This window comes from Miniopterus natalensis, chromosome 9, assembly GCF_054644295.1.
Source record: "Miniopterus natalensis isolate mMinNat1 chromosome 9, mMinNat1.hap1, whole genome shotgun sequence".
NCBI lineage: Eukaryota > Metazoa > Chordata > Mammalia > Chiroptera > Miniopteridae > Miniopterus > Miniopterus natalensis.
The window spans coordinates 904,648-932,388 of record NC_142089.1 but is presented as its reverse complement, the minus strand read 5'-3'; the positions used below and the strand labels follow the sequence as shown (position 1 = coordinate 932,388).

Below are 27,741 nucleotides of genomic sequence, written 5' to 3'. Positions count from 1 at the left end.
TTCCGGCGCGGGAGCCTTTTCGCGCCGGAAAGGACCGAAGCAGCGGAAATGTGCTGTGCCGCGCAGGCGCAGACGCGTCCCCTGGCTCCGGGCCCAGACGCCGACGCTCCAGGTCTTGTCAGCGCCCGGGACTGGGCCCATGGCCACGCCCCTAGCGACCAACCAGCCAATAGAGGAGGGCTGTAGTGGTTGCCAAGGTAAACCTCTAGCGGCAAGATGGCAGCGGCCAGGCGAGGACGCCCAGGGATCCCGGTGCAGCGCCGGAACCTGCCGGGGCGGCCGCCGCAAGACGGTAACGGCTGCAGGGCGGGGCTGCAGGGCGGGCGTCCGGGCGCCCTACACCCTACCCGGCCCCGATCCCGGCGGCGCTCCCCACGCGAGCCCCCACGAGCTCCGATCTGCACCCCCGGGGCCTGGAAAGGGTCGCGCCCCCGCGGGTGCTGCTGTCCCGCTCTGACCACTGAGCCAAGCCGGCCGGGGCCTGACCCCCGTTCTGAGCAGATGCAGGAGTCCAGTAGCGCCCACACTTCGCTAGAGCCGCTCCCCCCAAGTTGTGCCTCGCAGACAGGGGGCTGGGGGGCGGGTTGGGAATTGGGGGTGCTGCGGTCAGCCCCTGAGTGGCGAGAGGGAGGCTGCGTCCTGGTGGGGCGGGAGGCCACCCCGGGGGCCTGCGGAGAAGAGGCCGGCCCCCCACTCAGGGCCCTCACAGGCGCCCTCCAGGGCGGTCCCCACCCTGGGCCTCACTCACAGGTGCCCTCCAGGGGCGATCCCCACCCTGGGCCTCACTCACAGGCGCCCTCCAGGGCGGTCCCCACGCCCCGCTTACCGCCTCCCCCCCCTGCGCCCAGCAGGTGCTCATGGTGTTGGGTGCATGAGCCAGCGGCCGAGTGGCTGGGTGGACAGTGCACAGGAACAGCGCTGACCCCCGCCCAGCCCCGGGCAGCGTGTTGGGCAGTCAGGGAGGCGAAGTGCACGGACACCTGGAGAGCCCCCAGGCCGCCTGCCGAGTGCTTGCTGGAGGTCAGCCAGGGCACGTGTCCGGCGCTCACCTGGGCACCCTTTCCCCAATATTCAGGTTACGGCGTCTACGTGTACCCGAATTCTTTCTTTCGATATGAAGGGGAGTGGAAAGGAGGGAAGACCCACGGTAAGAAACGTCTGTGGCCCCTTCCCCCAGCCGCCGCCTTGCAGCTGACAGCCCATTTCCTTGGGGATCTTGGGGTGGGCGGGTGGCACTGGGTGCCAGGGGCACTGGGCCCACGTGCTGTCCCTATTGCCCAGGAAAGGGCATTCCCTGTGGCATTGGGGACCATGGGACAAGACGCCCTGGTGCTGCCCCGCGGCCGGCCGCAAGCCCGGGCAATGGCACCGCGGTCGTAGGAGACCCCTCGGCCGGCCACCTTCGCACAGGCAGGGAAACTGCAACTGGGAAGTCCTCCCTGGGGCTTTAGTTCATCTTTGCCAACGTGAAAACAGTGGCAGCTGCCTTCATGGTTTATTTCTGATGAGGAAGAGCCTACCTAGTCCTGTAGAAAGTCTGAGCCGCAGAAGAGCGAGAGTGTCCGTGACGGTCACCTGGAGGCCTCCCCAGAGGCGGCGCCCGGGCGGTCCACAGCTCTGCTCACAGTTTCACGTCCGTCTGGGGCTCTGCCGGCTCACGTCCGTCCTCTGCCGGTTTTCCTGCTGGAGAATCGGCCTCCTGCTATTTTCTTACATGAAACTGTTGCACCTGTTGGCTCCAGTATTTTCTGTATTTTTAACCTTTTGGCTCCTGTTGTGGTGTCTTTGCCGCACAGAGATCTCTCACTTTCGCGCAAACCTGACGCTTCCTCCAGGCTGGGTGTGAGACTCGCCCGTGAGACGTACCAGCGCCGGGCTGGACTGAGTGGGCCCCCTTGTTGAAACGCACTGTTCAGCTGTCACCTTCATCCACAGACTCCTGCCCCTGCCCTGGCGTGAGGTGGCCGTAGTGTCCCTCAGGAGGAGGAGGAGGAGGAGGGGACGTGGCCTCCTCCGCACTCTTGATGGGTCTGCAGTTACCCCGGGCAGGATAGCACAGGGCTCAGTCTTGTGTCAAGAACATTTTTCTTATGTTTTTTGTTATTTTTGTGTGAGTGGGTTTTTTTTCATTGATTTCAGAGAGAGGAAGGGGGAGGGAGAGAGAGAGAGAAACATCAACGATGAGAGAGTCATAGATCGGCTGCCTCCTGTTCGCCCCGATTAGGGGTTGACCCTGCAACCCGGGCATGTGCCCCGACCAGGAATCGAACCAGTGACCTCCTGGTTCATAGGTCGACGCTCAACCACTGAGCTAAACCAGCCGGGCAAGAATGTTCTTCTTAATCAGTACGTACGCGGGTGAGCTTGCAGAGCACACGTGCTGGACGAGAGGAGGAGCCCCACATGGGGACCCAAGCACTCCGGAGCCCACTCTTCTCTCTGAGAAATGGCCCGGCCACGTGTGGGCACCAGCGGGCACCCCGACCGCTGTGTGATGTCCCGTCACAGTTTCTCCCACCAGGCAGAGGGAAGCTGCTGTTTAAGGATGGAAGTTACTACGAAGGCGAGTTTGTGGACGGCGAGATCGTGGGAAAAGGCTGCCGGCACTGGGCCGCCACAGGTTAGCTGCCGAGACGCGTGGGGCGCGCTGGTTCCTTTCTCATAAACCACCTCTCTTCCGGGAGCAGAAGGCACTTCGTCTGTAAATGGGGGGCCCTGGTTTCCCTGGGGCGTCTTATAACAGCGGTGCCAACCTGGGGCAGGGCGATGGACTGCTGCCCACGGCATGGCCAGGGGCTGTCTCCAGACCCTCAGACCCTCACGGGCAAGTGCGGCGGTCAGTTCTCAGTGGAGAGAAGGCTCACCCCACAGACCCTGGGCATGTCAGTGCTCACCGGGGGTCAGTGTGGGTGAACTTTGCAGAAACCAAGAGGGCAGGTCCAGACCCACCTGGTCCCCAGTTCCCTCATGAACCAGAGTCAGTAATGGGACGAAGAGACCCTCTCGTCTGTCTGAAATGGCCCGGCTGCCACCATTGCTCAGGGGACGGGTGGGGGACCCAGGAAATGGCTCTGACCCCAAGCTCGTTTCCCCTCCCCCTTTTCGACCCCAGGGAACACCTACTGTGGCCAGTTTGTGTTGGGAGAGCCGCAAGGGCAGGGCGTCATGACGTACAGAGCCGGCGGGCGTTACGAAGGGGAGCTGTCCCACGGAGTGAGGGAAGGTCTGACGTCCGCCCGACTCGGGGAATGTTGGCCGAGCACCCACATTCGGACTCCTCAGGCTGCGTGGGCTCAGGGGCCTGCGCTTGACCAGGGAGCCTGGTGTCCCCTTGGGTCTGGGGACCCGGCCCCCCCTTGTGACTGTGGGGGTGGGGAGGAGACGAGGGTGCCCTCCTCTCTGCCCCCAGGGCCACGTCTGCCGCAGTGCAGTGTGCGCGGGGCCGGGCCTGTGACGCCAGCCCCCGCAGTGGGACAGGCCACCCAAATCCAGTGGCTCAGAACGACCACCATTGTATTATCTGCTTGCAATCCCGGGGTCAGCGGTCTGGCCTGGGCCTAGCTGGACAGGTCTTCTGTCCTCTCTGTGTGGGGTCGCCCTACGGCTACAGTCACGGCGGCTCAGCCAGGACCCAGGGTCCTCGCCGCGGCCTCGGGGCTCCCAGGGGCCAGAAGCACAAGCTCTGTTGAGGCCTCAGCCTGGGCTCGGTCTCCTCACCCTGCTGGACAGAGCGAGACCGGAGGCCACACTTGGGGCGGGGGGCGGACTGCGCCCCAGGGGTGGGTGGGCGGTGAGCGCTGCTCGAAGGCCGAAGGCTCAGGGTTCCTGGAAGCGCAGCCACTCCGAGGCCAGCAGGACGGTCACAGATGTCCAAGGGCCCGAATGACCAGAACTTCCGACGGCCCAGAACCGGAAAGCCCCAAACAGTGCTTCAGCCGCGTGCGCACGGGGCCTCCTCTGCCTCTAGACCGGGGTCCCGAGAGTGGGCCCTTCAGTGCCTGCCGCTCGTTGAGGGTCCTGCAAACACACACACACCCCTGGGCCCTGTAGCAGCGTCACCCTCCAGGCAGCAGGCGCGTCAACCTCCGTGGGGTCTGAGGGGCCCCTTCAGCCGTGGCCCTGCCCCTCAGGGCCGTTGAGAGCTGCACCCTGGAGCCATTTCCGCTGTGTCGTGGCTGCAGGCGCCGTCCCAAATCAAATACGCTGTCCCCTGGAAGGGCCCCTGGGTCCAGGGTGCCGAGTCCTAAAGACACCACCTTCCTGCTCCGGGGGCTGGGGGTCCACCCGCGGCCGGCGCAGGTGACACTGGCCTCTCGGCTCCTCCCCAGGACACGGGTGTCTGGTGGACCAGGACGGGCACCTGTACCGGGGCTCATTCCACAACAACAGGCGGCACGGCCACGGGCACATGGCCTTCCCGTGAGTACGTGGCCGAGGCCTGAACCCAGCGCCAGGCCCAGTCGTCAGAGCTCGGCCGTGTGTCTGGTGGGGCCTGTGCTTCCTCCCTCAGTTGCTGAAATGGGCCGTTTGTGTGTTGAGTGGAGCATGGAGCCCCCACAGAATCCCCGTGGGGGTCGGGAGGGGGGAGTGCGGCCTGCAGACGCCTGTCTCCCTCCAGCCGCAGGCTGGACGCCGGCCTCTTAAACTCCTGGGCCAGTTTCTCATCCAAAACCCTGCCGTTGGGATTTGCGGGTCCGCCTCCCCCTTGGACCTCTCCAAGTCCGGCACACCCCGGGGGCCGGGGCCCTGCGCTCATCGGGACCTGCGCCCGTCCCTGCGCCCCGCCGAGCGCCCAGGCCTCCTGCCCCCGGCAGCCCGGCCCTGGCACCGCGGCAGCTCAGGCCATCTGCTCGGGGCCTATTTCTGCCTCTGTCCCGTGGCGCACGCTGAGCCCGGTGGGTCGGAGGGGCTGGTCTGAGTCAGCGCGGCCACCTGGCTCCCCAGCCTGAGCGCGGCCTCTGTGTGTCCCTCAGGAACGGTGACAACTATGATGGCGACTGGGTCCGGGACCAGCGTCAGGGCCACGGGAAGCTGCGCTGCGCCGACGGCTCCACCTACGAGGTACCTGGGGCCGGCCAGGTGCTCGCCGCCCGGCCTCACGGGCGGTGGGGATGGTGACTGTCCCCACTTTACTGGGAACAGTGACGTCCTCGGCTCCTCAGACCATCCACACCCAGGTCTCCCAACAGCCTGGAAGAAGGGTCCCTCCCCACCCCACAGGTGAGGAAACGGGCACAGAGGAGGCTCCCAAACCAGGGAGCGGGGCACAGAGCCGCCTCGAGCCCCGGCTACCACACGCCCCCGGGTCCCAGCCGTGGCTCCCCTGGGACGCTGTCGGGCGCAGGCGCAGGCCCGGGAGCCCCTCGGGCCCCGGGCAGGGCTGGCAGAGCTCATCCTTCCGGACAGTGAAAAGCGTGATCCCCAGAGGCCGGCCCTCCCTCCGCCCCCAGGCCACCCCGGGCCTCACCGCGGGTCGTGGCTGCCCGCTGGGCATCCGTGGCCCGGGCACTGTTGGGCCCCACTTGGGGCTCCCCTGCAAACTGGCTCAGCTGAGAGGCCGGGACGGGGGACGGGCTCTGCACACGCCAGGCTTACGGGGTGCCCACCGCCTGCCCGCTCGCCACCAGGGGGCGGCACAGCCCTGCCAACGGCTGGCAGCTCCGAGCTGGAGCATTTCCCCAGGTTTTGGGGTGTTTGAGCTCTTTAGGGCCCCAGCCTGCAGGGTCCGTCCCGTGGGCCCATCTGCACCGGCCAGTCCCCTCGGCCACACTCCTTCCCCGAGTTTCTTCCCCAGGCCTGCAGCTCACGTCACGGAGACCCGGGTCCCCTGTGGGCAGTGCCCCCCAAGCCGGGCACTGACTGTAGCCCCCCTGCCCCCAGCGGAGCCGCTGAGCGTCCCGGGCCCCTTGGAGGGCAGGGCAGGGGCTGGGGCCCAGTTAGCTCTGCAGAGGTGGGACCGAAGCCGACCGCCCGGCGGCATTTCCTCTGCAGGACTAACTCACAGTCGAGGGGAGGCCCCCGGCCCTGAAAGCTCCACGCAGCGGTTTCCTGCCCTCCCGCCGTCCGGCTCGCGGGCCGCTCGGAGGGAGGCTGGTCACCGGCGAGGCCACATGGGGCGCAGCCTGCGGCCCCTCCAGCCTGGGCTGTGTGGGCCCCAGCGGGTTTTAATTGGCCTTTTCGTTACCAAAGAACATGCCCTGGCGCCTCGGCCCCGCCTGGCTGCGACGGGTTCGCAGGTTCCGGCGTCTTTCCTTAGAAGGGTTTCTATGCTGAAAAGCGGGCCCTTCTGAGCCGGCGTTTTGTTTGCGTTTTGTGTGTGTGCCACTGGCCCCAAAGCTCCCGGCTTCTTAAAATTCAGAGGGGCCGCCTCCTGCAGAGCCCCCTGGGACGCGTCAGGCGCAGGGCGATCTCTCCCGTGGGGACAGCTTGGATCCCAGCAGCCCTGGGTCCCGGGCCCCTCAGCGCCTGGGGCGGGGGACGCAGGCTGCCCCCGCTTCTCACCGGCCGCTCCCCCTGCAGGGACAGTGGCACAGCGGCGTCTTCAGCGGCCTGGGCAGCATGGCCCACTGCTCCGGGCTCGTCTACAGGGGCATGTGGGTCAACGGCCACCCGGTGGGTAGGTGTCGTCCCCCCGCCTCCCCACCGCGCGAGGCCCTCTCCTGGGGTCTCGTCTGGGTCCGGCTGCGTTTCCTCAGGCGGCCCTGGGCAGTCCCCCGGCGGGTGTGGGACCAAGAGGAGCTGGGGGACCAGGATGGGGTGGAACCTGAAACCCCGCTTAGGGCCCTGGCCGGTGTGGTCAGGGTTGGAGCGTCGGCCTGCGCACCAAAGGGTCACAGGTCTGATTCCCGGTGAAGGGCACCTACCTGGGTTGCAGGTTCCCCCCCTTCCCCCCACTGGGGTGGCTCCCATCGATGTTTCTCTCTCCTTCCCGCTCTCCCTGAAAAGCAATGGAAAAAACATCCTCTAGTGAGGATTAAAAAAATAACTTTAAATTCCTCTTAGAAAACGTTTCAACAGGGTTCAAAAGGGCGTATGGCACTCAGAGGCCCCCAGTCCGACCGGGGACCCAAGGGGCCTCCCAGCATCGGGCCTCCATCCGGCCCCCACCTGAGCTCTCGGCTCCGTGACGTGAGCACAGGTGGCCGGTGGCCTGCAGGGGCCTCCCCGGGGGGCTGCCTCCCTCTCCTGTGCTGCCCCCTGAGCATTAAAGTGGCCCCCACCCTGTTAGACTCCTGGACAGGGGTGCCCCCTGCACCTCGGGGGGCCCAGGACCCTTGGTGGAAAGAGCCACAGGGGCGTCAGTAACAACTGTCCCAGCCCACAGGGGTGTCTGCTGAGCCAGGCGGACGCCTGGGCAGGAGCCAAGGTCCTGGGAAGGGAGGTGGCTAGGGCCCTGGGGGAGGGGTCCTGGCACCCAGGGGTCCTGCTACCCCACAACCAGGGCTCGGGGCTGAGCCAGGCGCCCCTCCCTCATGTGGAGCCCCCTAGAGGAGCCCTGGGTCCTTCCAGCCCCCCAGCGTCAGGCAGGGCCCTGAGTCCACCAGGAGCCTCTTAGTGACATCACCTTGGGAGGGAGTCCAGGTCCTGCCCACCCCCAAATTCGGGGTCCTGTCGTCCCTGGGTGTGATGAGGCCTCACTTTGCCCAACGGGGGTTCTCAAGCTGCCTGGCCACCAGGCTCCCCGGCCAACGTGGGCTCTGGCGTCGCCCTGCTATGCACGTCGGGTCCCCGGCCCACCATCCGGGAGGGCCCACCGGTCCCAGCGACCCTGCATCGCTCCCTCCCGGCCTGCGAGCTGCTAACCCAGCTCCATCAGCTCCCAGCCCTGCCCTGCCAGGCTTCCCCTCCTGCTGTGCAAGAGGCCCGCACTCCTGGGGGGCAGAGACCAGGCCAGAGGGCCAGTGCGGGGCCCACCCACTCCACACTGCCACCTCAGCTGCAGGGGAAACAGGCCTGAGGGCAGGAGGGGGGTGAAGGCTGGTCCGGCGGGTGCAAACCTGACCCTGCCACCCACTCCACCTCCCCAACACTTGGCGGACACTCTGCAGCCATTGACTCCAGTCGGGTCAGCCCTGAAACGAACAGCTTCCAAACAGCTGCAGCCGACCTGCCCTGGTGTCGGCGGCCGCCGAGGCCGCTTCTCAGGGAGGTGGCCGGTCCAGACTTCCAGCCTCTGCCGTCCTGCATTTGCAACCTGTAGGCAGAGCCCCCTCCCAGTGCCGGGAAGCCGACAGGGTGTCCCACCCGTGCGTGGAGAGGGCCAGCGAGGGGGACGGGACCCACAACCGCAGCTCTCACCTCGGGCCGGGCAGGCGGGCAGGCAGCACCCACCAGAGCCCGTCTCTGCTGTCTCCCAGCACAAGCCACGAGAATCGTGATTTTGGGCCCAGAGGTGATGGACGTGGCGCAGGGATCCCCCTTCTCGGTGAGCGTGGAGCTGCGGCAGGACGGCGGGGGCGTGGCCGAGAGTGAGTGTCCCCGGCCTGACGCCGGCTTTTTCAGACAGACAAACAGGTGTCAGGCCCTCAAGCAAGAAGCCACGTGTGTGCATGTGCGTGTGCAAGCATGTGTGTACGTGTGAGCATGTGTGAGCACGTGTGCTCCGTGCGCCCCTGTGCGCATGAGGGTGCGTGTGCCTGCCGTCGTCACACACGTTGCAGAGCTAGAGTGATGCAGACACGGCGCCGTGTGCGTCTGCATAGGCCGGTCTCAGCCTGAAGGGGAGAGGTCCCTGTCCTCCGGGGTAATCAAGCAAGGACACGTCTCCACCTGCCTAGGCTGCTCTTTTAAGTGGCCCGGTCAGCCCTGTGGTGATGCAGGGGACGGACGGGCTGACTTCCCACAGCCCTTCCCGCCCTGGGAACCAGTCCCCACAGAGGGGCCCCACCCGGTCGGTCCCGAGACCCCGACGGGGGCAGAACCCCGTGAATAAGTGCCCAAGATTCCCGAGGTGCACTGTCTCACCTTAGCTCCACAAGCTCCAATTAGGGCGCCATGCTGTGCAGCGTGCACCAAACGCTCAGTCACAGCTGTGTTCTAACATTATCGAGGCGTCACTTACATACCACGAAATTCCTCTGTATTCGTGATCCTGTGGCTTTTAGTGAATTTACAGTCAGAAAACCGTCACCATTTCCTTCACCCAGAAAGACCCCTGAGCCCACGTACGGCCCGTCCACACCCTCAGCCCCACGCGGCCACGAGCTGTCCGCGCTCTCGTGGATTTGCTGCCTCTGGGCATGTCCATGAGCCCTGCGGGCATCTCTCTGCTCTGCTGCGGCCATGCCCACCAAGTTTCCGGGTCGTCTTTCCTCCCCTGCCCAGTGGTCTTCCGTCGTGTCCACACACCACGCCGGTCGCCCGCCCACCCGCCGACAGGCCGCCGACTTGTCCGCACTGTTTGGCGGCTGTGAAGGCTCGTGTCCGAGCTCTCGTGGGAACGTGTTCTCATCTGTACACCCGTGGGCAGGATCGCGGGAGCGCATGGTGGATTTATGTTTGAACTTTTAAGAAAATGCCACAGTGTTTTCCCCCAGAGGCTGCACGGGTTTCCAGTCCCACCCACAGGGCACAAGGGCTGACTCTACCCCCACCACGCGGTGCTCTCCGCAGGCGCCACCCTGAGGGCGTGAGTGGCATCGAGCGTGGTCTGTAACACACAGGTCCACTCCGGCCATCGCTTTCTTCCAAGTATTTGTCCATTTCATCTTAGTTGCCAGATTTATCACATAAGCCCGTTCAAGCCCATTTTCCCTTTAACGCAGCGATGGCACCTCTCTTCCCAGCGTGGGTTATTGTGTCTTCCTTCTTCTCTTTCCGACTCCTCTGGCAGGAGGTTATTAGTTTCACTGATACACAATGAACTCTCTGTTTTCAGTTGTCTACTTTATTAATTCCGATTTTGGTCTTACTCCTTGCTTCTCCTTACTTTGGGTTTAATTTAATGTCCCTTCTCTAGTTCTTAAGGTGGAAACTACGGTTACTTCAGACCTTTCCTAGTATAGGAGCTTATTACTATAAATTTCCCTCTGGGCACTGCTTTAGCTGCATCCTGAAAATTTCATATGTTGTGCTCTCATTTTCATTCAGTTCAAAATACTTTCTGATTTCTTATTGGACCCATGAGTAAGTTAGAAGCTAGTTGTTTCATTTCCAAATGTTTAGAGACTTTCCAGAGATCTTTCTGCTAATAATTTCTAATTTAACTCCATGTGGTGAGAATCATACTTTGTGTATGTGGAATCCTTTTAAATTTATCAAGACTTGTTTTACGACCCAGAATAGGGTCTGTTTTGGGGCATGTTTTGTGAGCATATTGGGAAGAGTGCAGATTCTGCTCTTTTGTGTGGAATATTCTGTAAAAGTCGATCAGGCGTATTTTGCTGTACTGTTGCTCGAGTTTGCCATATCCTTGCTGATTTTCCGTCTGCCTGTTCTATCAGTTATGGACAGGGGTGTATTGAAATCTCTGGTTATAATTGTGGGTGTGTCTGTTTCCACACTCATTTCTGTCAACTTTGACTTCATTGTTTTGATGCTCTGTTATTAGGACCATAAACATTTAGGATTTTTATGCCATTTAGTTAACTGAGCAATCACTGTGAAATTACCTTATTTATCCCTTAGTGGTCTTTGCTGTGCAGCCTACTTCCGGGGATGTTAACGTAGCCACTCCAGCTTTCTCCTGACTGGTGTCAGCCTCTCTGCCCTCTTACCACAACCTGTTTGTGTCTTTCTGTTTAAAGTGTGCTCTTTGGCCCTGGCTGGTTTGGCTCAGTGGTTAGAGTGTCAGCCTGTGGACTGAAGGGTCCCATGTTCCATTCCAGCCAAGGGCACAAACCTCAGTTGCAGGCTCAATCCTTGGCCCTGGTTGGGGCACGTGCAGGAGGCAGCCAATTGATGTGTCTCTCTCACATGGATGTTTCTCTTCCTCTCTCTCTCTCTCTCTCCCCCTCTCCCTGAAAAGCAATGGAAAAAATATAAATTCTTTAAAATTAAAAAAAAAAAAAAAATACCACAAAAGACAGGATCAGAGTATAAAGGGGGAAAACGGCCAAGGAAAATGGAAAACAAATAGGAAAATGGCAAGTTTGAATCTGTTTTATCAAAATTATATTAAATGTGAGTGGCATAAACACACCAATTAAAAGATAAAGATGGTTAGCTTGGATTAAAAAAGCAGGACCCAACTATACGCTGCCTAGAAAGAGCACACTTTATTATTTTAATTATTTTTTAATCCTCCCCTGAGGATATTTTTTCCATTGCTTTTCAGAGAGAGTGGAAGAGGGGGAGAGAGAGAGAAGCATCGATGTGAGAGACACGTCAATGTTTGCCTCCTGCACGTGGCCCGACCGGGCCCGGGATCGAGGTTCGTGCCCTTGGCCGGAATTGAACCCGGGACCCTTCAGTCCTCCAGCTGATACTCTAACCACAGAGCCAAACCAGCCAGGGCGGATTGGGGATTTTTTATTGACTCATTTTATCTTCCGTGTTGTTGGCTTAGTATTTGTCACTCTTTGTTTCGTTATTTCAGGGGCTTAAGATTTACAATGTGCACCTTTAACTTACCCGTCTCCTTTCGGGCCCTCCTGCACTCTCCACCTGCGGGAACTACACAGGATACTTCTTTCTCTCCACCCCCGACCCTGGTGCCGCTGTCCTCCTACGTGTTACATCCGTGTACCTAATCACCTTCGCGATGCATTGCTGTGACTTTTGTTTAAATGGTCACTTACCTTGCAAAGAGTTTGACAAAGAGAAATCTCCCCTTAGCCGCCTAGTTGCCATTTCTGGCTCTGGCTCTGGCTCTGCACATCCCTCCAGGTTTCCATGTGGTCCCGCTGTCCTTCTGCCCGAGGACTCAGCCTTCAGCACCGCTCGTCACACGCGTCTCCTGGTGATGAATTCTTCCCGCTTCCTTTGTCTGGAAACATCTTGGATCTACTTTCATTTTCACTGTGTCCTCACCCGAGAGAGTCCTCTGCCCAGGTGCCCTCTCAGCTCCCACGTGCCCCTAGACAGTGACCCGGCCACGAGGGGCCACACGGTTCATTCCCATCTTCCAGGGACCATGTCTTTGCCTGGCGCCCAGGACCCTGAAAAGCCCATCTCACTGCATTTCATCTGGTTTCCTGGCTGCTTAAAGCAGGAGCGTGAGCAGGTCCCAGTGGCTCCATCCTGACCTGAAACGTCAGCAGATCAAACCTCAGCTGGTTTTCACTCTGCACTGTCTCCACTTCTTTCCAAGTCAGAGCCCTTCCCGGGTTTGCCGGCCGCGTCTCTCCCAGGTCTCAGCATCAGGGAGGCTGGGTGACAGGCCTCGCTGGGTCCATCCGTGGCTGCCACCGCCTGTCCTCCATCGGACCCTGAGCCCCAGAGTCCACGGGACCCGCTTGTGCCGGCGCCTGGGGGGTGCGGACAAGCAGGACAGGCCCGTGTCCTGGGCCAGGGTGGGAGATGGGTAATGAGGGGCAACGTTCACCGGGGTGACCCGGCCCACGAGGGAGGCCAGCCTCCACGTGTCTGCTCGCACCCCTGCGTGGCCAGCAAGGGGACACCCTCCCGGGGGAAGGGGCCACAGCCAGAGGCACAGCGAGTGCCCTGCGCCCAGAACTGGGCTCAGGTCAGGGCCAGTGTGGGCAGCTGAGCAGAGGGCCTAGCAGAGCAGGGACCCAGAGGTGGGCAGAGAGCGCAGGTGGAACGGGCACAGCCGGGGCCGTGCTGGCAGTGCTCTTCCCCGGTGCCCACCGCCCTGGGCCCCCGGGAGAAGGCCCGGGTCCTGGGGGCTGTTCCTCCCTTTCCTGGGCGCACTGTGTTTCTCTCCCCCGCAGGCGAGGACGGCCGGCTTCTGAGGGTCTCGGCGGGCGTCAGGTACGTGCAGCTCCCGGCCTACTCGGAGGTCTGCTTCTTCACAGTCGACAAGGACAGACGGGAGGCGCCCATCCTGACCCCGTTGTGAGTGAGGGTGACCGTGGGCAGCACCCGCGGGGCGTCTTCCTCAGCTCCGAGGAGGAGTAGCCTGAACCACCCCAGCTGGGGCCTTCCCCGCCTCGCCCCCGCCCAGCGCTGGGGACGTGGCCCCGACAAGCAGACGCGACTCGCTCAGTCGAGCGGAAGGGAGGCCGCAGCTCGTTCAGACACCCAGTGGGCGCCAGGCAGGCCGGGTGGGAGGTGCGGCTGGGGCCTCTGCGTGGTCTCCGGTGGTCCCAGAGGGAGACCCCCGCCCCTGCCCCCCCCTTCCTCCCACCCCCTTATCTCACAGGGCAGCCGCGGCCCTTCTCCTCCCTGGGCTGGCCCCTGGGCCACCGTGTCCCCACCGAAGGTGTCAGCCAGCTGGTGTTGAGCTGAGCCCCGCCTGCCGTTCCCTCCGCAGCGGGTTCGAGTGCATCGTCTACCCATTGTCCTGCCCCACATCGGGGGGCCTGGAGGCCAGAGCTGCCCTGGAAAGTGCTGGAGCCGACTCGCCGCTCCCCAGAGACCTGGAGGCGGCGCCGACACCGGACGCCTGGCGTGACCAGGGGGACACCCACGGCAGCCTGCCTGGTGAGTGGTTCACCAAGCGGTCGGCGGCAGGCAGTGCGCTGGGGCCAGCAGGTCCCCCGAACATGGGCACAGCGGGGCTGGGGGACAGGACGTCCCAGAGGCCCCGTGTCAGTCACAGGCAATCGGAAAACCGCGTCTTATTAGCCTGTTGACGTGAGATGCTTCAGTTGTTCTGTTGTTTCTAACTCCCGAGTAGACGGTTTGCTTTTCGCTGAGAAAAGGGCGATTTCCTGCACGTGGACTGTCGCCAGGTGTCCTCACCCGAGTCTGGTCCAGGCCCAGCCCAGGGCTTGGTCACAAAGCACGTTGATGTTACATCGAAGGTTTTAAATCTAGTCCCGTAACTTGTAGGAACCCCGCCCCCCGCTCACGTGGCAGAACCTTTCGTGTTCTCTGCCGTCAGCGGGGCGTCCGCGGGGCCCCAGCGGTTTGCGCCCATGGAACCCTCACGCAGGTGCCGGTCACTGCCCGCCGGGCCCGGATGGGCCAGCTGGGCCCCAGCGCCTCCCACGATCCCCGCAAATGGGACCTGGGAGCCTGAAACGCTGCCGCGGGCGGAGGGCCTCAGGTGCCGTCTTCTCCGCCTCCCTTTCTGAATGCGCGAAGCCCTCCCAGGCAGCGTCTCCGGCCGATCCGAGCTGAACAAGTGGTTTCGCGCGTCCGTGAGATGGGATCGGAGGAGAAGGACCTGTAACTACTGGGCGATTTTAAGAACCAAGGTGCCCTTTGCCGCCAAGCCGATCTTGCCCATAAAACGACGGGCCGTGTAGCCGAGACCTTGCGGAGGTTTCGCTGCCTCTTGGGTGACAACACATTTTAACGCTAATTGACTACAGCCCATTATGGCAGAGCAGCACCGGGGATCATATCTTCCAGGGAAAATTTGTGCTATGAAATCCCTGTCGAGGAATCACAGCAAACAGGCTGTCCCAGAAAAGAACAGGAGAGCACCGCGTGGCTTCCGGGTGCCCCGTGGCTTCCAGGTGCCGCGTGGCTTCCGGGTGCCCCGTGGCTTCCAGGTGCCGCGTGGCTTCCAGGTGCCGCGTGGCTTCCGGGTGCCGCGTGGCTTCGGGGTGCCGCGTGGCTTCGTGGTGCCCCGTGGCTTCCAGGTGCCGCGTGGCTTCCAGGTGCCGCGTGGCTTCCAGGGCCAGCATGGCAGAGACAGTGGGCATGAGCTCAAATGCTGGGGTGTCGGGGGTGTCTGCCTGGAGGCAGGCACCAGGGGGTGGGCCCACAGGGTCCCCGAGACCACAGCACCCAGACTGCGTCCCTGCCACGCCCCCCCCGTCCAGGGCACTGGGCTCTTCGCCCTGCAGCTGCCCCTGTGTGCTGGGGCTCCAGGAAGGAGGAAGAGCCCGTCAGCTGGGTGGTGGGGGACGGACCACCGGGGGTCTGACGGAGGAGCACCCCCTTACCTCCTCCGCCCGGAGTCTGTTCTGGGACCGGAGCACTTGCCTCTGTGTGTCCTGTGGCCACACGGGCGCAGCCAGAGGGCGGGGGACGGGGCCACTGCCCCTCGCATTCAGCCCCAGCAGCAGCTCCTCGGCCACCGGTGGGTGGAGAAGATTCAGGAGCCTGGAGAGAGACGAGGGAGGCGGCGGGCACCCGGGGCTCCGCCTGGCCCTGCGGGCCGGAGGTTTCCCGCAGAGCCAGGCCTCGGATGGAGGGGGCTCTGTGGCTACGTGGACATTCCTTCCGGAAGGTCACTGCCCACACGCCGGGTGCACGTGTGTCTCAGACGGGACAACACAGAGGGACCCGGGCCTGCCTCCCAGGGCCACTGTGGCTTCCTCCTCCTGACAGCCCGGTCGGGGCCTCAGAAGCCTGTCCACTGGGGGACATGGGAAGCTCCCCAACGTGTCCTCCCATAATCACAACACTGCTCGGGGCCCGTGGGGCTGGGTGGGCTGTCTCCCCGTGACCTTGGGGGTCTGGCCATCTGCTGACGGGCCCCGGCCACTGAGAGCCACGTCCCTGGGTGGTGGCCGCCTCCTGAGGAGTGGGGGCCTCGCGGGTTGAGTCTGCCCTAAAAGCTAATGTGGTGTGTCTGTCACCTCCAAGCGAGACCACGCTTGTGCCCCTCAGGGCCAATAACATTTTTTTTTTCCGAGTCACTTAAACGAGGAAACATCCAGGCCTGTCACTGGCTCTCTGCCTGGCCAGGTCCTGAGCCCACGGCAGCCGTTGGCGGTCACGGCCGCCCCTGGAGCCTTGTTTATTCCGGCAGCTCCCCCGCCTCGCGCCTCCGTGTCCTACACAGGTGATTAGGGCGTCTAATTGGGGCGGCTGTAAACGGTGATTAATGGACGCTTCCCTCTGGAGAGGTCGCCCTGCCCGCTCCCCCTGGCCGCTCGCCTCGTCCGAGCCCCCTCCCCAGGGGCGCCTGGTGACCTCCATCTTGCTGACGAAGCTTAGTCGCCACAATTAACATCGACAGCGAGACTTCGGAAGGGACTCAGCTGGACGGAGGAGGCCTCTGCTCCCAGGGCCGGCTCTGGGGTGTCCTGCTGGGGGGCGCCCCAGAAGTATGCCAGGAGCAGCAGGCAGCAGGGAGGGGGAAGCCGGGTGGTCAGCACGGGGCCGGAGGCAGCGAGGGGGTGGCCTGGCTCCCGTGAGGCCACCGGGTGAGGGAGGCCCCAGGAGCCCCGCCGGGGGCAGCGCACGGTCAGGTCTAAGGCCTGGGGTCGAGAGTGGGCACGGGGGAGGGAGAGGGGCTGTGGCCACAGGTTTCGGTCTCACGGGCTCAGCCGCAGAAATGATGGAAGGCGCCGGGTGGGGCGGCAAGAAGTGCGTGGCCCGACACGTGGACTGAAGACATGCAGCCCGGTGCCCAGCGCGGGCAGCCTCTGGCGTGTGTGCTGAGAACGGGTGCCCAGGCGGTGAAAGCGCAGGCCGCCTGTAGGGATCGAGCCCGAGGGAGGCGGCCGGCGACCGGCGACTTGCACACCAGATGTCCCTCGTGTCCCCTGCGCCCCTGGGAACAGCGTGTGACCCACCCGGGCCCGAGTTGCTGCGATCGGGGGAGCTGGCAGTGCCAGCCCTGTCTGCCCGGGGCCCACTCACACGGTCGCCTTGGCGGAGGGCACCGGGGCACAGGGCTGGGGCCTGTGGGCAGTGGAGGCCGCTGGTAGCTCAGTCCCTGCTGCTGCCTGGGGCGCGCACAGCGCGAGCCGCACAGAGCAAGGCCCTTCCTTTCCGTCACGCGCCGTAGCGACGGAACGAGGCCACCGCCAAGGGACGTCCTCCCCACCTGTAACCCCCAAACACTTCTGGGGCCCGTCGCCACTCGCCCTGCAGAAGTGGGGCTCCGGGGAGGGACGTGAGTGCCTGCGACCCCCCGGAGCCCCCTCACCCAGAGCCCCCTGCAGACTCTGAGCCAGAGCGTCCGTCCCTCCCTGCCTGGCTCCGGCCATCCCGTGGGGGTCCGGCCACCTGAGTTGCCTACAGCACCAGCCGCGACGTGGGAACGGTCCTTGTCACACTGTGTCGGGAGGGGGTGCTGGGCTCTGTCCGTCCAGCTTGAGCCTCTGAGCTAGGGCCTGTCCAGGGGCCGTTGTGGTCGGACACCCTCCCAGCCCCCGCCCACGGCCGTCCTGCCCCGCCCGCCTGGGCCACGGCACGTGGTCTGTGCTCTGCGAGGCTTAAAGGCCCTTTTTGTTCATTTTTCTGGGGACCTCTGTCTCCTCAGTGGGGCGACGCTGCGGGTCCTATTGTCCTGAGGACTGTCAGCGAGCGGAGGGAGGCCGCGCCCAGTTCTCGGACGTCTGCCTCGGGCCCCCCCCGCCCGGGTACCACCCCGTCCCGTTCCTGGACAGCCTGCATGAGGTAGGGGCCGGGAGGCCCCCACGTGGCTGGGTCCACAGGCTGCCCAACACTGCAGCCAGTGCGGGGGGTGCCCAGGGTAGGGGGGCTACTGGGGCGCCCCTGAGCCCCTCTCTGTGCTCCCCATAGAAGGCAAGTAGCAGGCCCAGAGGCGGCCTCGGCCCCGGGACAGAGACGCCCACCTCTCAGGACCCACCGGGAGGCAGCAGGTAGGAGAGGCCGACCCACACAGGGTGTCGGGGGACTGGCCTGTGGCCCCAGCTGCTGGGCCACAGGTGGGGGCCATCAGCCGGCCTCCCGGGTGTGCACATCCCGGGCGGGGGCAGGGGTGCCCTTCTGCACACGCCTGCCTCAGTTCCCCACGGCCTTCAGCACTGCAGACACCACCGGCCTCAGCCAGCCCAAGGGTCGCAAAGGCCTCTGAGGCCTGGACAACGGGGGTGCCGGGTCTGCTGCTTCCACGGGAGCCTGGGGCCCCGTCCAGCACCAAGGGGGCTCCCGGAGCAGGGCCAGCGGGGGGCGGCCTGGCCCGGCTGTGTCCCTGCCGCTGCCGGCGACCCCTGGGCCACTTGCTCAGACAGGCTGCAGGTAGGCAGAGGGCCTGCTTCCTGCAAAAGACGGGGCCTGTGGCCCCCCCGCCCAGGGAACACGCTGAGTGCGGCAGGGAGCTCGGCGGCCTGCCGCATTCCTCCAAGAGGGGCCAGCGGTCCCCATGGGGAGGCGGGGAGGCCCCCCTGCGCCCGTGGCCGCTTCTCAGTGACGCCCTCTTTCCACTGGTGGGGGCTGAATTCCCGAGAAACCTTCCCAGCCTCCGCTCTCAGGAGCAGCAGGGCCCCCGCCCACCCACAAGGGCCAGGATTGCTCCGGCGGGGCTGGACCGGCCTCCCTCCCCCAGGACCCCACGCCTGGAGCCGTGCAGGGCGAGATGCAGCCGCTGTGGAGCACAGGCCGGGCTCTGCAGGGCGACCAGCGCCTGCCACCTGCACCTGTGGCCTCCTTTGGGGGTCGGGGTTCTGGGAGGCGCAGCCTGGAGCCCAGCAGACCTGGAGCTGGAGCTGGAGCTGGAGCTGGAGCTGGAGCTGGAGCTGGAGGCAGAGCATCCCAGGAACTCAGCCCCCAGACCCTGAGAGAAATCACCGCCCTTGAGAGACACGACCCCTCGGGTGGCACCGAAGAGCCTCGGGCCAGGCTTCAGGCCTTCCGAGACACCCGCCCTGCAAGGCCAGGCCTCCGACCCCAGCGTGGGGGTCAGCATGCCGGGGACGCCTCGCACGGCCAAGACCAGAGCACCTGTCCCTACACTGCCGGCCCTCGGGGTGTCGAAATAGCCACAGGAGAGCGCGGAGGCCTTGAGCCCAGACCCAGCCACCGCGCTTCAGGAAAACAAGGAATTCGGCAGGAGGAGGGAGGGGGCCCTGGGCTGCCTGCAGCTCCTGCCATCAGCTGGCACGTCGGCGCCACCAAGGGTGTGGGACAAGTGGGGGTGGAAACCCTCGGGGCCGGCGCCCTGCTGCGAGCTGCTGGGCCGCGGGCGCCGAGGGCAGAGCCGTCTGTGCCGCAGTGCGAGTTGCACTTGGCGCTCGCTTTGCACAGAAACAGCCGGATCCTGCTACCCGGGGCCCCGTGCTCAGCGTCGGGCTCGGGACCTGTGAGCGCCAGCAGCTGACACACGAGTCACAGAACCAAGCGCCCGGGGCCTCCGCCTGAGGCTGTCACCGTGGCAACTCTGACGCTGAGGCTGACGTGGAAACGTCTCATTTCGGCAAAAACAAGGCCCTCGCCAACCAAAGGCAACGGAGGAGCCCTGCCGGCGATGCTGTGGGGGCCTCAAGCATCTTCCGCTTACGCCCAGGAAGGTGCACGTGGGCTCTGAAGTGCCCCCCGTCTCTGAGTGAGCCCGTGGCCAGCACCATGGCCTGCTTTTGCCCACGTCTGCACCACGCCCGGGGCCCAGGCCCCAAGGGGCAGGGCGGTCAGCCGGGCGAGGCCCGGCCCATCTCCCTGGGGCTCCATCCACGTGCAGCACAGCTTACGTTATTTGAGTATAGAAACCGGCTCCCAGGCTGTGGGGTGAAGGCCGGTGCAGAGCGCCCCGCTGGCCCCCAGCACTGCTGGGCAGCCGACATCAGAGCGCAGACGTGATCCCTGCTCCCCCGGAGTCCACAGCCCTCGGAGCCCACCTCCTGGCCGCCTTCAGATCCTGCCGCCCCCCACGGCCCGGACGCCCCGCTGCTGACGAGCCCCCCAGCTCTGTGCCCCTGAGTCCTCTGCCCCAACCAGGTGTTTGTGTGACCCCCCAGCCGCCACCCAGGGCAGAACGGGGGACCCTGCCTGTACCACTAGCGCCTCCTGACCCCTTTGCTGTGGGACGTCCCCACCAGCCGCCTTACTCTGGTTTGGGCACCAGCTCCCGGCACCGGCCCCCAAACCTGGCTCTGGACTCGAAAAGCCCCCGCATCCAGCAACCAGCTGTGCCAACGCCCCCCCCAGCACCCCAATACCTGCCCACAACATGAGGCCACACTAGAGACCCTCCCATCCCTGCCCCTGCACCCCGAGTCTGCGACCCTGGAACATGGTGCCGGGAGCTGCGGGGGCCCCATGGACTTGCTCACCGCGTGCTCTCGGGGGGGTGAGCGCGGGGGGAAGGGGCTGCCCAGGCACCGCACTCGGGGGGGCCCCCCATGGAGTGAGGGGTTTGCACCCCCCCAGAGTCCTGGGAGGGCCCTGCTCGTGGGTGACACACGGGAAGGCTGCGGGGTCACGGGGGCTGTGGCACGTTTAGTCCAGGCCCCCTGAGAGTGCGTGCGGATGGGGTTCCGGCTTTTCCCCGCCGCGAGCCGCACCGGGGCTTCTGCGCGGCCTCAAAGTCGGGTCCCCACGCCGCCTCAGCCGTCACCTGAAGCCCCGACACCGACACCGACACCGGGCGGCTCACACGGGCCTGCTTCCCGGGAGGCCTGTTCCGTCAGCCGCGCATTCCTGCGGAGACATTCCTGGCACATGACGGAATTTCACAACATGACACAGGCCCCGCCAGCTCCTGAGCGAGGCGAGGCCGTGTCGGCCGCAAAACGCGGACTCGATTTCACAAACGCGGCCGGGAGCTGGCCGGCCCCGCGAGGATCCCGGTGGGATGGGGGCCGGGGCCCAGCCCACCTTTCCCCAGAAGCCCTGACCGTGAGCTCGGGGACGGAGCCGGCGCCCGCAGCCCCAGGCCCGGCTCCGACCCCGCGGCCTGCGGGAAGTCCGCGGCGCGACCTTGCCCACAGTTGCTCACTGATGGCTCAGCAGAGATGCCCCGGCCCGACGCGGGCCACGAGCCCTCCCCCACGCGCTCCGGGAAAGCGGGTTTAATTAAGACGCCCGTGATCCGTCATTTAACCGGTCATTAGGCCGACACAGATGGAGCCAATTAATATTTTTACTTGACTAGGTAGTTGGTGCTCACGGCCCCCACGGCCCCTCCCCGCAGGCTGGGGTGACTGCTGAGCGTCGTGCGAAATGCGGGCCTTCGCCCCCTTGAAAGGCTGCCCCTCCCGGTGGCCGAGCAAGGCCCCTGGCTCCGCACCTGCCCCCGGTCCCCCCTCGGCCGCCGAGTGCAGAGCAGCCTTGGGGACGGGTGAGCCCACAGCTGGCCAGCCTGCCGGGACCCGGAGAGGCTCTGGGCAGGAGCCACCAGGGTTAGCGGGTCCCGAAAAGGACAAGCTCAGGTGGCGGCCTGTCCTTTCTCAGGCGCCAGCCCCGCAGGGGGGTAAATGTAACTCCTGTGGCCACAGCCCAGGACCCACAGGCCTCCTGCAGCCGTGGTCACCTCTGAGGGCCAGTTCTGGGCGTCCCCTCCCCCCGCCCGGGTTCCGCACACGGGGCATCCGGCCTTGGGCACCCTCGGCTGGGGAGGCGCCTTCGTCACAGGGAGCGTGGCCGGGATGCTTCCTGGCTGTGGGTGGCCCTGCACCCAGGCAGTGTCCTGGCAAATAGTGGGGACCCAGAGGAGGGGGTGCTTATCTGAGGGCGAGAGGTCCCGAGACAACAGGAGGCCACGTCGAGGGCACAGGGGAGCCAGGGGGCAGCAGGCCCCGTGTGCCTGGCCTGAGGGGCATGGCACGGCGTCCGGGCTGCGGGTCCCGGGGCCCCAGGGGCCTCCGTCCTCCGGGCTCCCTCACCCGGCCGTGGGCCTCGCGGGGTGGGCCGGGCCTAGGCCCCCCGGTGCCCTGGCTGGCAGCTCCCCAGGGTGGGTGTCCAGGGAGAGCGAGAGGAAGGGGCGGGGCGGGTGTTCGGCGCCGTCGGGAACCTGGAGAGGCCGAGGGAGGAGCTGGTGCAGCCGCGGGGAGCAGAGCAGGTGGGAGGCCGGGCGGCCGGAGCAGCTGGCGCCTAATCCCCCCGCGGCCCAGCGGATGCCTCCCGCCTGACGCAGGCCTGGAGCCGGGACCCGCGGATGGAGCTGGGAGGGGGGCTCATGTCCCGTCACACGCCCGCGCCGGCCGCCGCTGGGGCGCCACTCAGGGTCCCCCGGCAGGCACCCTCCAACAGAGAACACCCCGAAAGCTTCCCTGGGCCTGGAGCCCACTGCCCACGGGATGGGATCCCTGAATGGTGCTGGCCCCTCGACCTCAGGCCAGGGCTGGGTTTTCACTAAGCCCCTTGCGCACCTGCACCTCCCGGCCCCATGGGGGGGGCCCCACCTGGAGGGACCCTGTGGCACTGTGACCCCGGGAATGACCCCCGGAGCCTGGGTAAGGAGAGGCCTCCTGGGTGCCTCGGGGACAGTGGACCCTCGACAGCGGAGCCCCCCGGGAGAGGGGCCGTGGGGTGCCACTCACCGAGCCCCTGCCCTGCAGCTTCCATTCCTGGGGGTCCCAGGGAGGCGCCGACAGTTTCTAGCTCGGCCCCGGGGAGGGCAGCTGAGCTCCGGCAGTTACCTGCCTGCTGCAGAAAGCGCTGGACCCGCGTCCCACGTGGGCAGGTCGGGGAGCCTGTGGCGTCTCTACAGCTGCCCACCTGGCGCTAGTTTTCCCCAGTTCGCGCCTCGACCGGGGCCGGGCTCTCGGCTCCCGGCTTCCTAGGCCAGCGATTCTCGTTAGTGCCCGTGGGCCGCACGTGACGCCCGCAGGGCCCGGGCAGAGGCACGGAAAATGCCGGAAAGTCCGACGCATAACCAGAAGCACGGGTCAGTCAAAACGGACCCGGGGGCCACGGGGCTGGGACAAGAGGGGACGACCCTGATCTAATCTGCCACCACTGGACCCACGTGCTCGGGAGGAAAGACGGGGCGCGGCGAGTGGAGACTCGGGGGGCGCGGGGGAGCCGAGCGGAGCTTCTGGAGACGGTCACAGCGGCGTCCACACCGCAGCACGTGGGAGGGTCGGCCGCAGAGCGGACCCGCGGGGACGGCTCGAACTTGGAGACCGGACGCCAGGGACAACCCGGACCGTCGCGGGCCGAGCGCCCTGACCTTTGAGACGGCCCCAGAACAGGAGGCTCCAAAGTGGAGGGGGGCGGAGGCCAAAAATAGTCAAGGAAATAAATAACGGGACTGTTTCAGAATTTGATGAAAACCATCAACCTGCAGATCCAAGGCGCTCGGCAAATCCCAAGCCCGAGAAGCATGAAGACGCCAGGCCCAGGCGAAGAGGAAACCGTGACCGGAAACGCCGGACGGAGGGGCCAGCCCTGGCCAGCGGCGGCTCCCGGTCCCCCCCCCCCCCCGCTCCCGCCGTGGTCCCCCGACCCTGGCCCGGGGCTCTATCCTGAGGGACAGTTAGCCGGCGGCCCTGTGGGTTCCTGGACGCTCCGCCCAGTGCTGTGGACACAGTAGGTGCCCAGTCTGTGTTCCGGGGTCACACCCCGCCTAGGGCTCTAGGGGTGCTCTGTCTCCTGGGGAGCACGTCCCAGGTCTCCTGGGGCACGAGGCCGGCCCCTCCAGGGTCTCCGAGCCCCGGGCCCCAGCTCCTGCCCGGCCCGCCGGCTGCTCGCGGCCCCGGGGCCCCGTTAACCCGCACAGGCTCCCGTCGCCGCGCATTCGCCTGGCGCTGGCAGCCGGCCGGCTCTGGATACTCTTAGCACTAAATTATTTATCGGCCCCCCTCCCGCCGCACTTCAGAATCCTTAACGTGGCTCCGGGGGCCGAGCCAGGGCCCGTCCCCCCCCCTCGAAATGAAGTAACTTTAAAATCTTTTGTCTTTAAATTTTTATCACCCGAACCCGTGCACGTGGTATTTAAGCTTGGCAAGGGGTCGGAACCTGGCAGGTCGCCGAGCCCCAGCCGGGGGGCCCCGCACTCCCCGCCCTCTGTCGACAGGGAACCGCCGGCCGTGGAGGGCAGGGGTGGGGGGCCCTCCTGGCTCCCCCAAGTCCCTCTGGTGGGGTAACTCAGGGCAGACCCCAGCCCGGCCCACCTGGGACACATCCAGAGGCCGGAGGACTCAGGGCATCCACGCCAAGCCAGCTGCCTCCGCCCAGCAGGGGACCCTCCCTGGGGGCCCATCCCTCACTGGAGAGTGGAAACTCGCAGGGTGGTGGCCCCGAAACCGCCTGGTGGAGACGGGAGTGTTGGGACGGGTCTGAAGCTGCCCCCACCCCGGAGAGCCTGGGCAGCTGTGGCCGAAGTGAGGGTCTCCATCCCTCGGACGTGGCCTGGCCCTGGGCCCCCCCCCCGTGTCCACCTGCCGCCTTTCCTCTCCCTCTTCTGCGTCCTGAGGTGACAATGACCTTTCGTTCCTGGAGGGCAGCACCGTGCCCGCGCCCGGCCCCCTCGAGCCCCCTGCTCCCGGCTGCCTCCGTCACTTGCAGCCTCGGCTGCTGTCCGCCGGCCCTGCCCCCCGGAGAGGCCTGGGCACCGGAGCTCCGCTGGGGCTGCACCGGGGGCAACGGGAGTGGGCCTGTCACCCCAGCCACGGCTGTCGGTGCCACACTTGGGTTCAGACAGCGAGATGCCCAGGCCGGCGGGCAGAGGGGGTCCCAGCTTCGCGGCTTCCCGCAGCGCAGGCCGAGCGGCCAGAGGGGTCGCGCACACTGCACGCCTGAGGCAGAGCTGGGGCCTCGAGGACAGGACGGCCACCCCTGTGCCCTCCGCGGTCCGCAGGGCCCCCAGTGCTACGGCCCCCGTGGGTGCCGGGGTGGAGGGTGCCACACACATGGGGGCCTCTCTTCTCTCCTCCCCACAGGCCTGACGGGGCGGCGGAGGCAGAGCCAGAGGCAGGGCCCTTCCCAGGTAGGCGAGCAGCGGGACTCCACCAGGCGGGCCGTCTGGAACTGTCGGGTCCACACAGGTCATTTGGGTCACCTCTGGAAGGCGGGCACCGGCTCCCTTCCTCTGCCGGGTGGGTCTGGGGCTGGGGGTGGGCACCCTGCCTTCCCAGCCTGGCCGGCCCCCAGTACAAGCTCTCCGGACACCCACAGAGGCAGGAGCGTGGGGCCCTGGGCAGGTGGAGGCAGATGTGACTGGCCCCTGGGAAAAGCCGGGGTGTCCAGTAGGAGGGTGCTTGCCAGCCTGGGTGCCCCTCGGCCAGGTGGCCATCCCTGCTCCCGTCTCCAGGGTCGCAGTTGGAAGGAAGGCAGCTTCCAGGCCCCAGCCCTTCCTCCCCCAGAAAGGTCCCTGTGCAGGGCCTGGGGGTGGGCGGCACCCTACCTCCTGTCCCAGCAGCAGCCACCCGTGTGCCGACCGGCCGACAGGGCTGGCTCCATGGTCACCCCCCCGTTTCAGGGCCCCCCTGTGTGACAGAAGAGGGGGGGTGCAGGTGGGTGGAGGGGATGCCCCCCTGTGCTAGTTGGGAGGGGTCAGCGGGGGCGTTGCCCGGACTTCACGGGGCCCTAAGGAGAAGCCGTTTCCAGGCTGTGAGGGCAAAGCCAGTGGGTGGCCAGCTCCCCGAGGTGCAGGCGGGGCTCAGTAGGGACGCCCGGCGCAAGGCCCACAACGGGACCACGTGGCAGTGGGGGCCGGGCCTCGGGCAGTTTCTGAGGCCAGCACGGTGGCCACCAGCCAGGCGCTTTCCCATCTGCCCGAGGCCTCGGGACGAGGTCAGACAAGGCTGGGGCCGGTTCTGGGGCGGCTGCCCGCCGGGCCCTTGCGGCTCCCGGTGGTGCCCTTGGCCGCGGCTGGCGTGGCTGTGTTCTCGGGAACACCTAGAGACCGGCTGCTTGGAAACACGGGCGTTGCCATGCGCGGCTTTTCCTCGGGCGGCCGGGGAGGCCCGGTGCCCCCGGCTGCGGAATGTGGCCCCTCCCAGGCGCCCGGCCCGGCCCCCAAACCGCAATTTTCTGAAGGAGCTGACTCAAGGCCAAGCGGACTCCTGCCGGCCAGCCGGCCGGCGGGTCCCCTCTGGTCCTGCCCCGGGAACGCTCGGCGTCGCACCCCGGGGCCCGAGCGGAGGGTCACCGAGCGGCCTGTTTTCCAGGCCGGGCTCTGGAATGTTCCCGGTGCAGCCGACTCGGGCCGTTCAGCTGCGGCCGCATTCCTGGTGCGCGCCGGGCCAGCCCCGAGCTTTTTCCACGCTCCGGTGCCAGCCCCGGCGGCCCGGGGGAGGGAGCGGCGGTTTCCATGGCAACCTCACTCTCTGTTATTGCTCACTTTCCTTCCCCAACTTTGAAGCTCTCCAGACGGTTTACGGGCTGCAAAAAGGAGTGTTTTTCCTGCCCACCGGGTCCGAGCCGAGCGCCCCCCTCGCAGCCGGGCGGCGGGGGCTTCAGAGCAGGCGGCCTCAGAGCTCAGGGCTCAGAGCCGTGATCATCTGAAAACACATTCTAGAGGAAGCAAATGGCTTTTCTCCTAAAAGATGGGAAAGTGTTTTCGAAAGGATCCCAGCACCCAGCCACACGGCCCCTGAGCGGGGAGGGGGCCCTGCCCGCCCGCCCCCGGCCCTGCCCAGCCCACCTCACACAGCTGCCCTTGGTCCGGCCTCAGCTCTGCCCCAGGAGCCCAAGGCTGCAGCCGGGCCTGGATCCTGAGGGTAGAGGTGGCTCACACGCCCCAAATTCATTTATTCACCTGCAACGTGCCCCCAGCAGCTGGGGTGGAGGGTGGGCAGGTCCGGGGGCAGGCGGGGGCGGGGGCCTGGGGGTCTCAGGTGGGGCGTGGGCAGGAGCCTCGGGGGCAGAGGCTGCCGGGTGCCAGTCCCAGCGTGTCTCCCGTCTCTCGCAGGGGAATATGTCATCATGATCCAAGACGTGACCACTCCTCCGTTTCTGGGCCGCACGCTCCCCACCGCCTTCAAGCACCTTCGGGTCTCTGCGAGGGGGGCCGGCCAGCAGCCCCATGTCCCTGGAGAAGGCCCCAAAGCCGGGAACTAGGAGGGCCGCCTGCCTCCGGCCCCTGGGAACGGGCGTCCCCTCAGGAGACCACCTCACTTTAAAAGGACAGAAGCCCTGCCTCTGCTTCCCGGGGTGCTATCCTCCATCTCCCCCCCCCCAGTGGCCTGATTAGGGGGCTCAGGGAGCCCCCACACACACCCAAGAGCCGCTGGTTTTAATAAAGTGCTCAACACTGATGCCTGAGCCACAAATACCCGTTGGCACATCCCCTCCTCACACACCCGGACACACAGGGTGGCTCCTCCGGGTGTCCCCAGACCCGGCCGCGGCGGTCGCTGGGCACCCCTCTGGGCTGGCGAGTCTGCACCCCCTACACTCCCCCCAGTCCTGCAGCGAAGCCATCCCAGCTGACCCCTCAGCTTCCTCCCCACGACCCCCGCCTCGGTGGGGATGCAGGGACCCCGGGCGGCCTGGGAAGTCAGAACCGGCTCCCAAACGAGAAATCAAGGGGCAGCAAGCAGGTGATTGGTTTTCCAGAAACGGGCTGCGTGTCTGAGCTACTTCGAAGCTTTCCGGACGTCACAGCTGCCTCTGAGGTGCACCCAGGGCGCCAGAGGCTGGCGGGGTGCGCATGGGGGCTTCCGGGGAGGCCTGTGGGCAGCCAGACACATGCCCGACACAGAGGGCTGGCGATGTGCCCGTCCTTGGCCACTCCCACCAGTGGGCTCACACGTCCCAGAGAACCCAGACCTAAGCCCCCATCCTGGCCCCTGGCTTCCCTCTCCCTGAAGCCCCCACTCTGTCCCATCCCCAGCTGACCACCTGCTTCCTCCTTCCCGGAGAAATGAGAATGGAGAGGGACCATCCAGCGCCCTGCCCCTCTTCAGCACAGTCACCGCTGGGCCCCAGTGCACCCTCCAAGCCCAGCTACCCCAACACTCCTCCCCGTGGCACCCCCACCGCGCCCCCTGACTGCCCAGCACTGGGGCCAGGGCTCCGTCCGCACCTCCCTGGGGTGCTCACCCACCTCCTGGTCCTTTCTGCAGACCAGGCCTCTCCAGGCGGCCGCAGGGCACCAGGTACAGCGATGACAGTGCAGCCTGCCCGGGGCATCGAAGGCAGGCA

The 27,741-nt window shown here is 65.8% G+C and overlaps 1 protein-coding gene across 1 annotated transcript; it reads left to right on the top strand.

The window, feature by feature from the left end:
- Positions 1 to 216: 216 nt before the first annotated feature.
- MORN1 (MORN repeat containing 1) lies at positions 217 to 26,729 on the top strand. The gene is made up of 14 exons (XM_016216832.2): positions 217 to 292; positions 1,076 to 1,147; positions 2,522 to 2,620; positions 3,113 to 3,223; positions 4,329 to 4,419; positions 4,974 to 5,061; positions 6,520 to 6,616; positions 8,358 to 8,468; positions 12,834 to 12,957; positions 13,376 to 13,545; positions 17,234 to 17,370; positions 17,497 to 17,576; positions 24,534 to 24,580; positions 26,507 to 26,729. Exons 1-14 carry the CDS (start codon positions 217 to 219, stop codon positions 26,653 to 26,655), a joined length of 1,452 nt encoding a protein of 483 aa, XP_016072318.2. The 3' UTR covers positions 26,656 to 26,729.
- Positions 26,730 to 27,741: the final 1,012 nt, after the last annotated feature.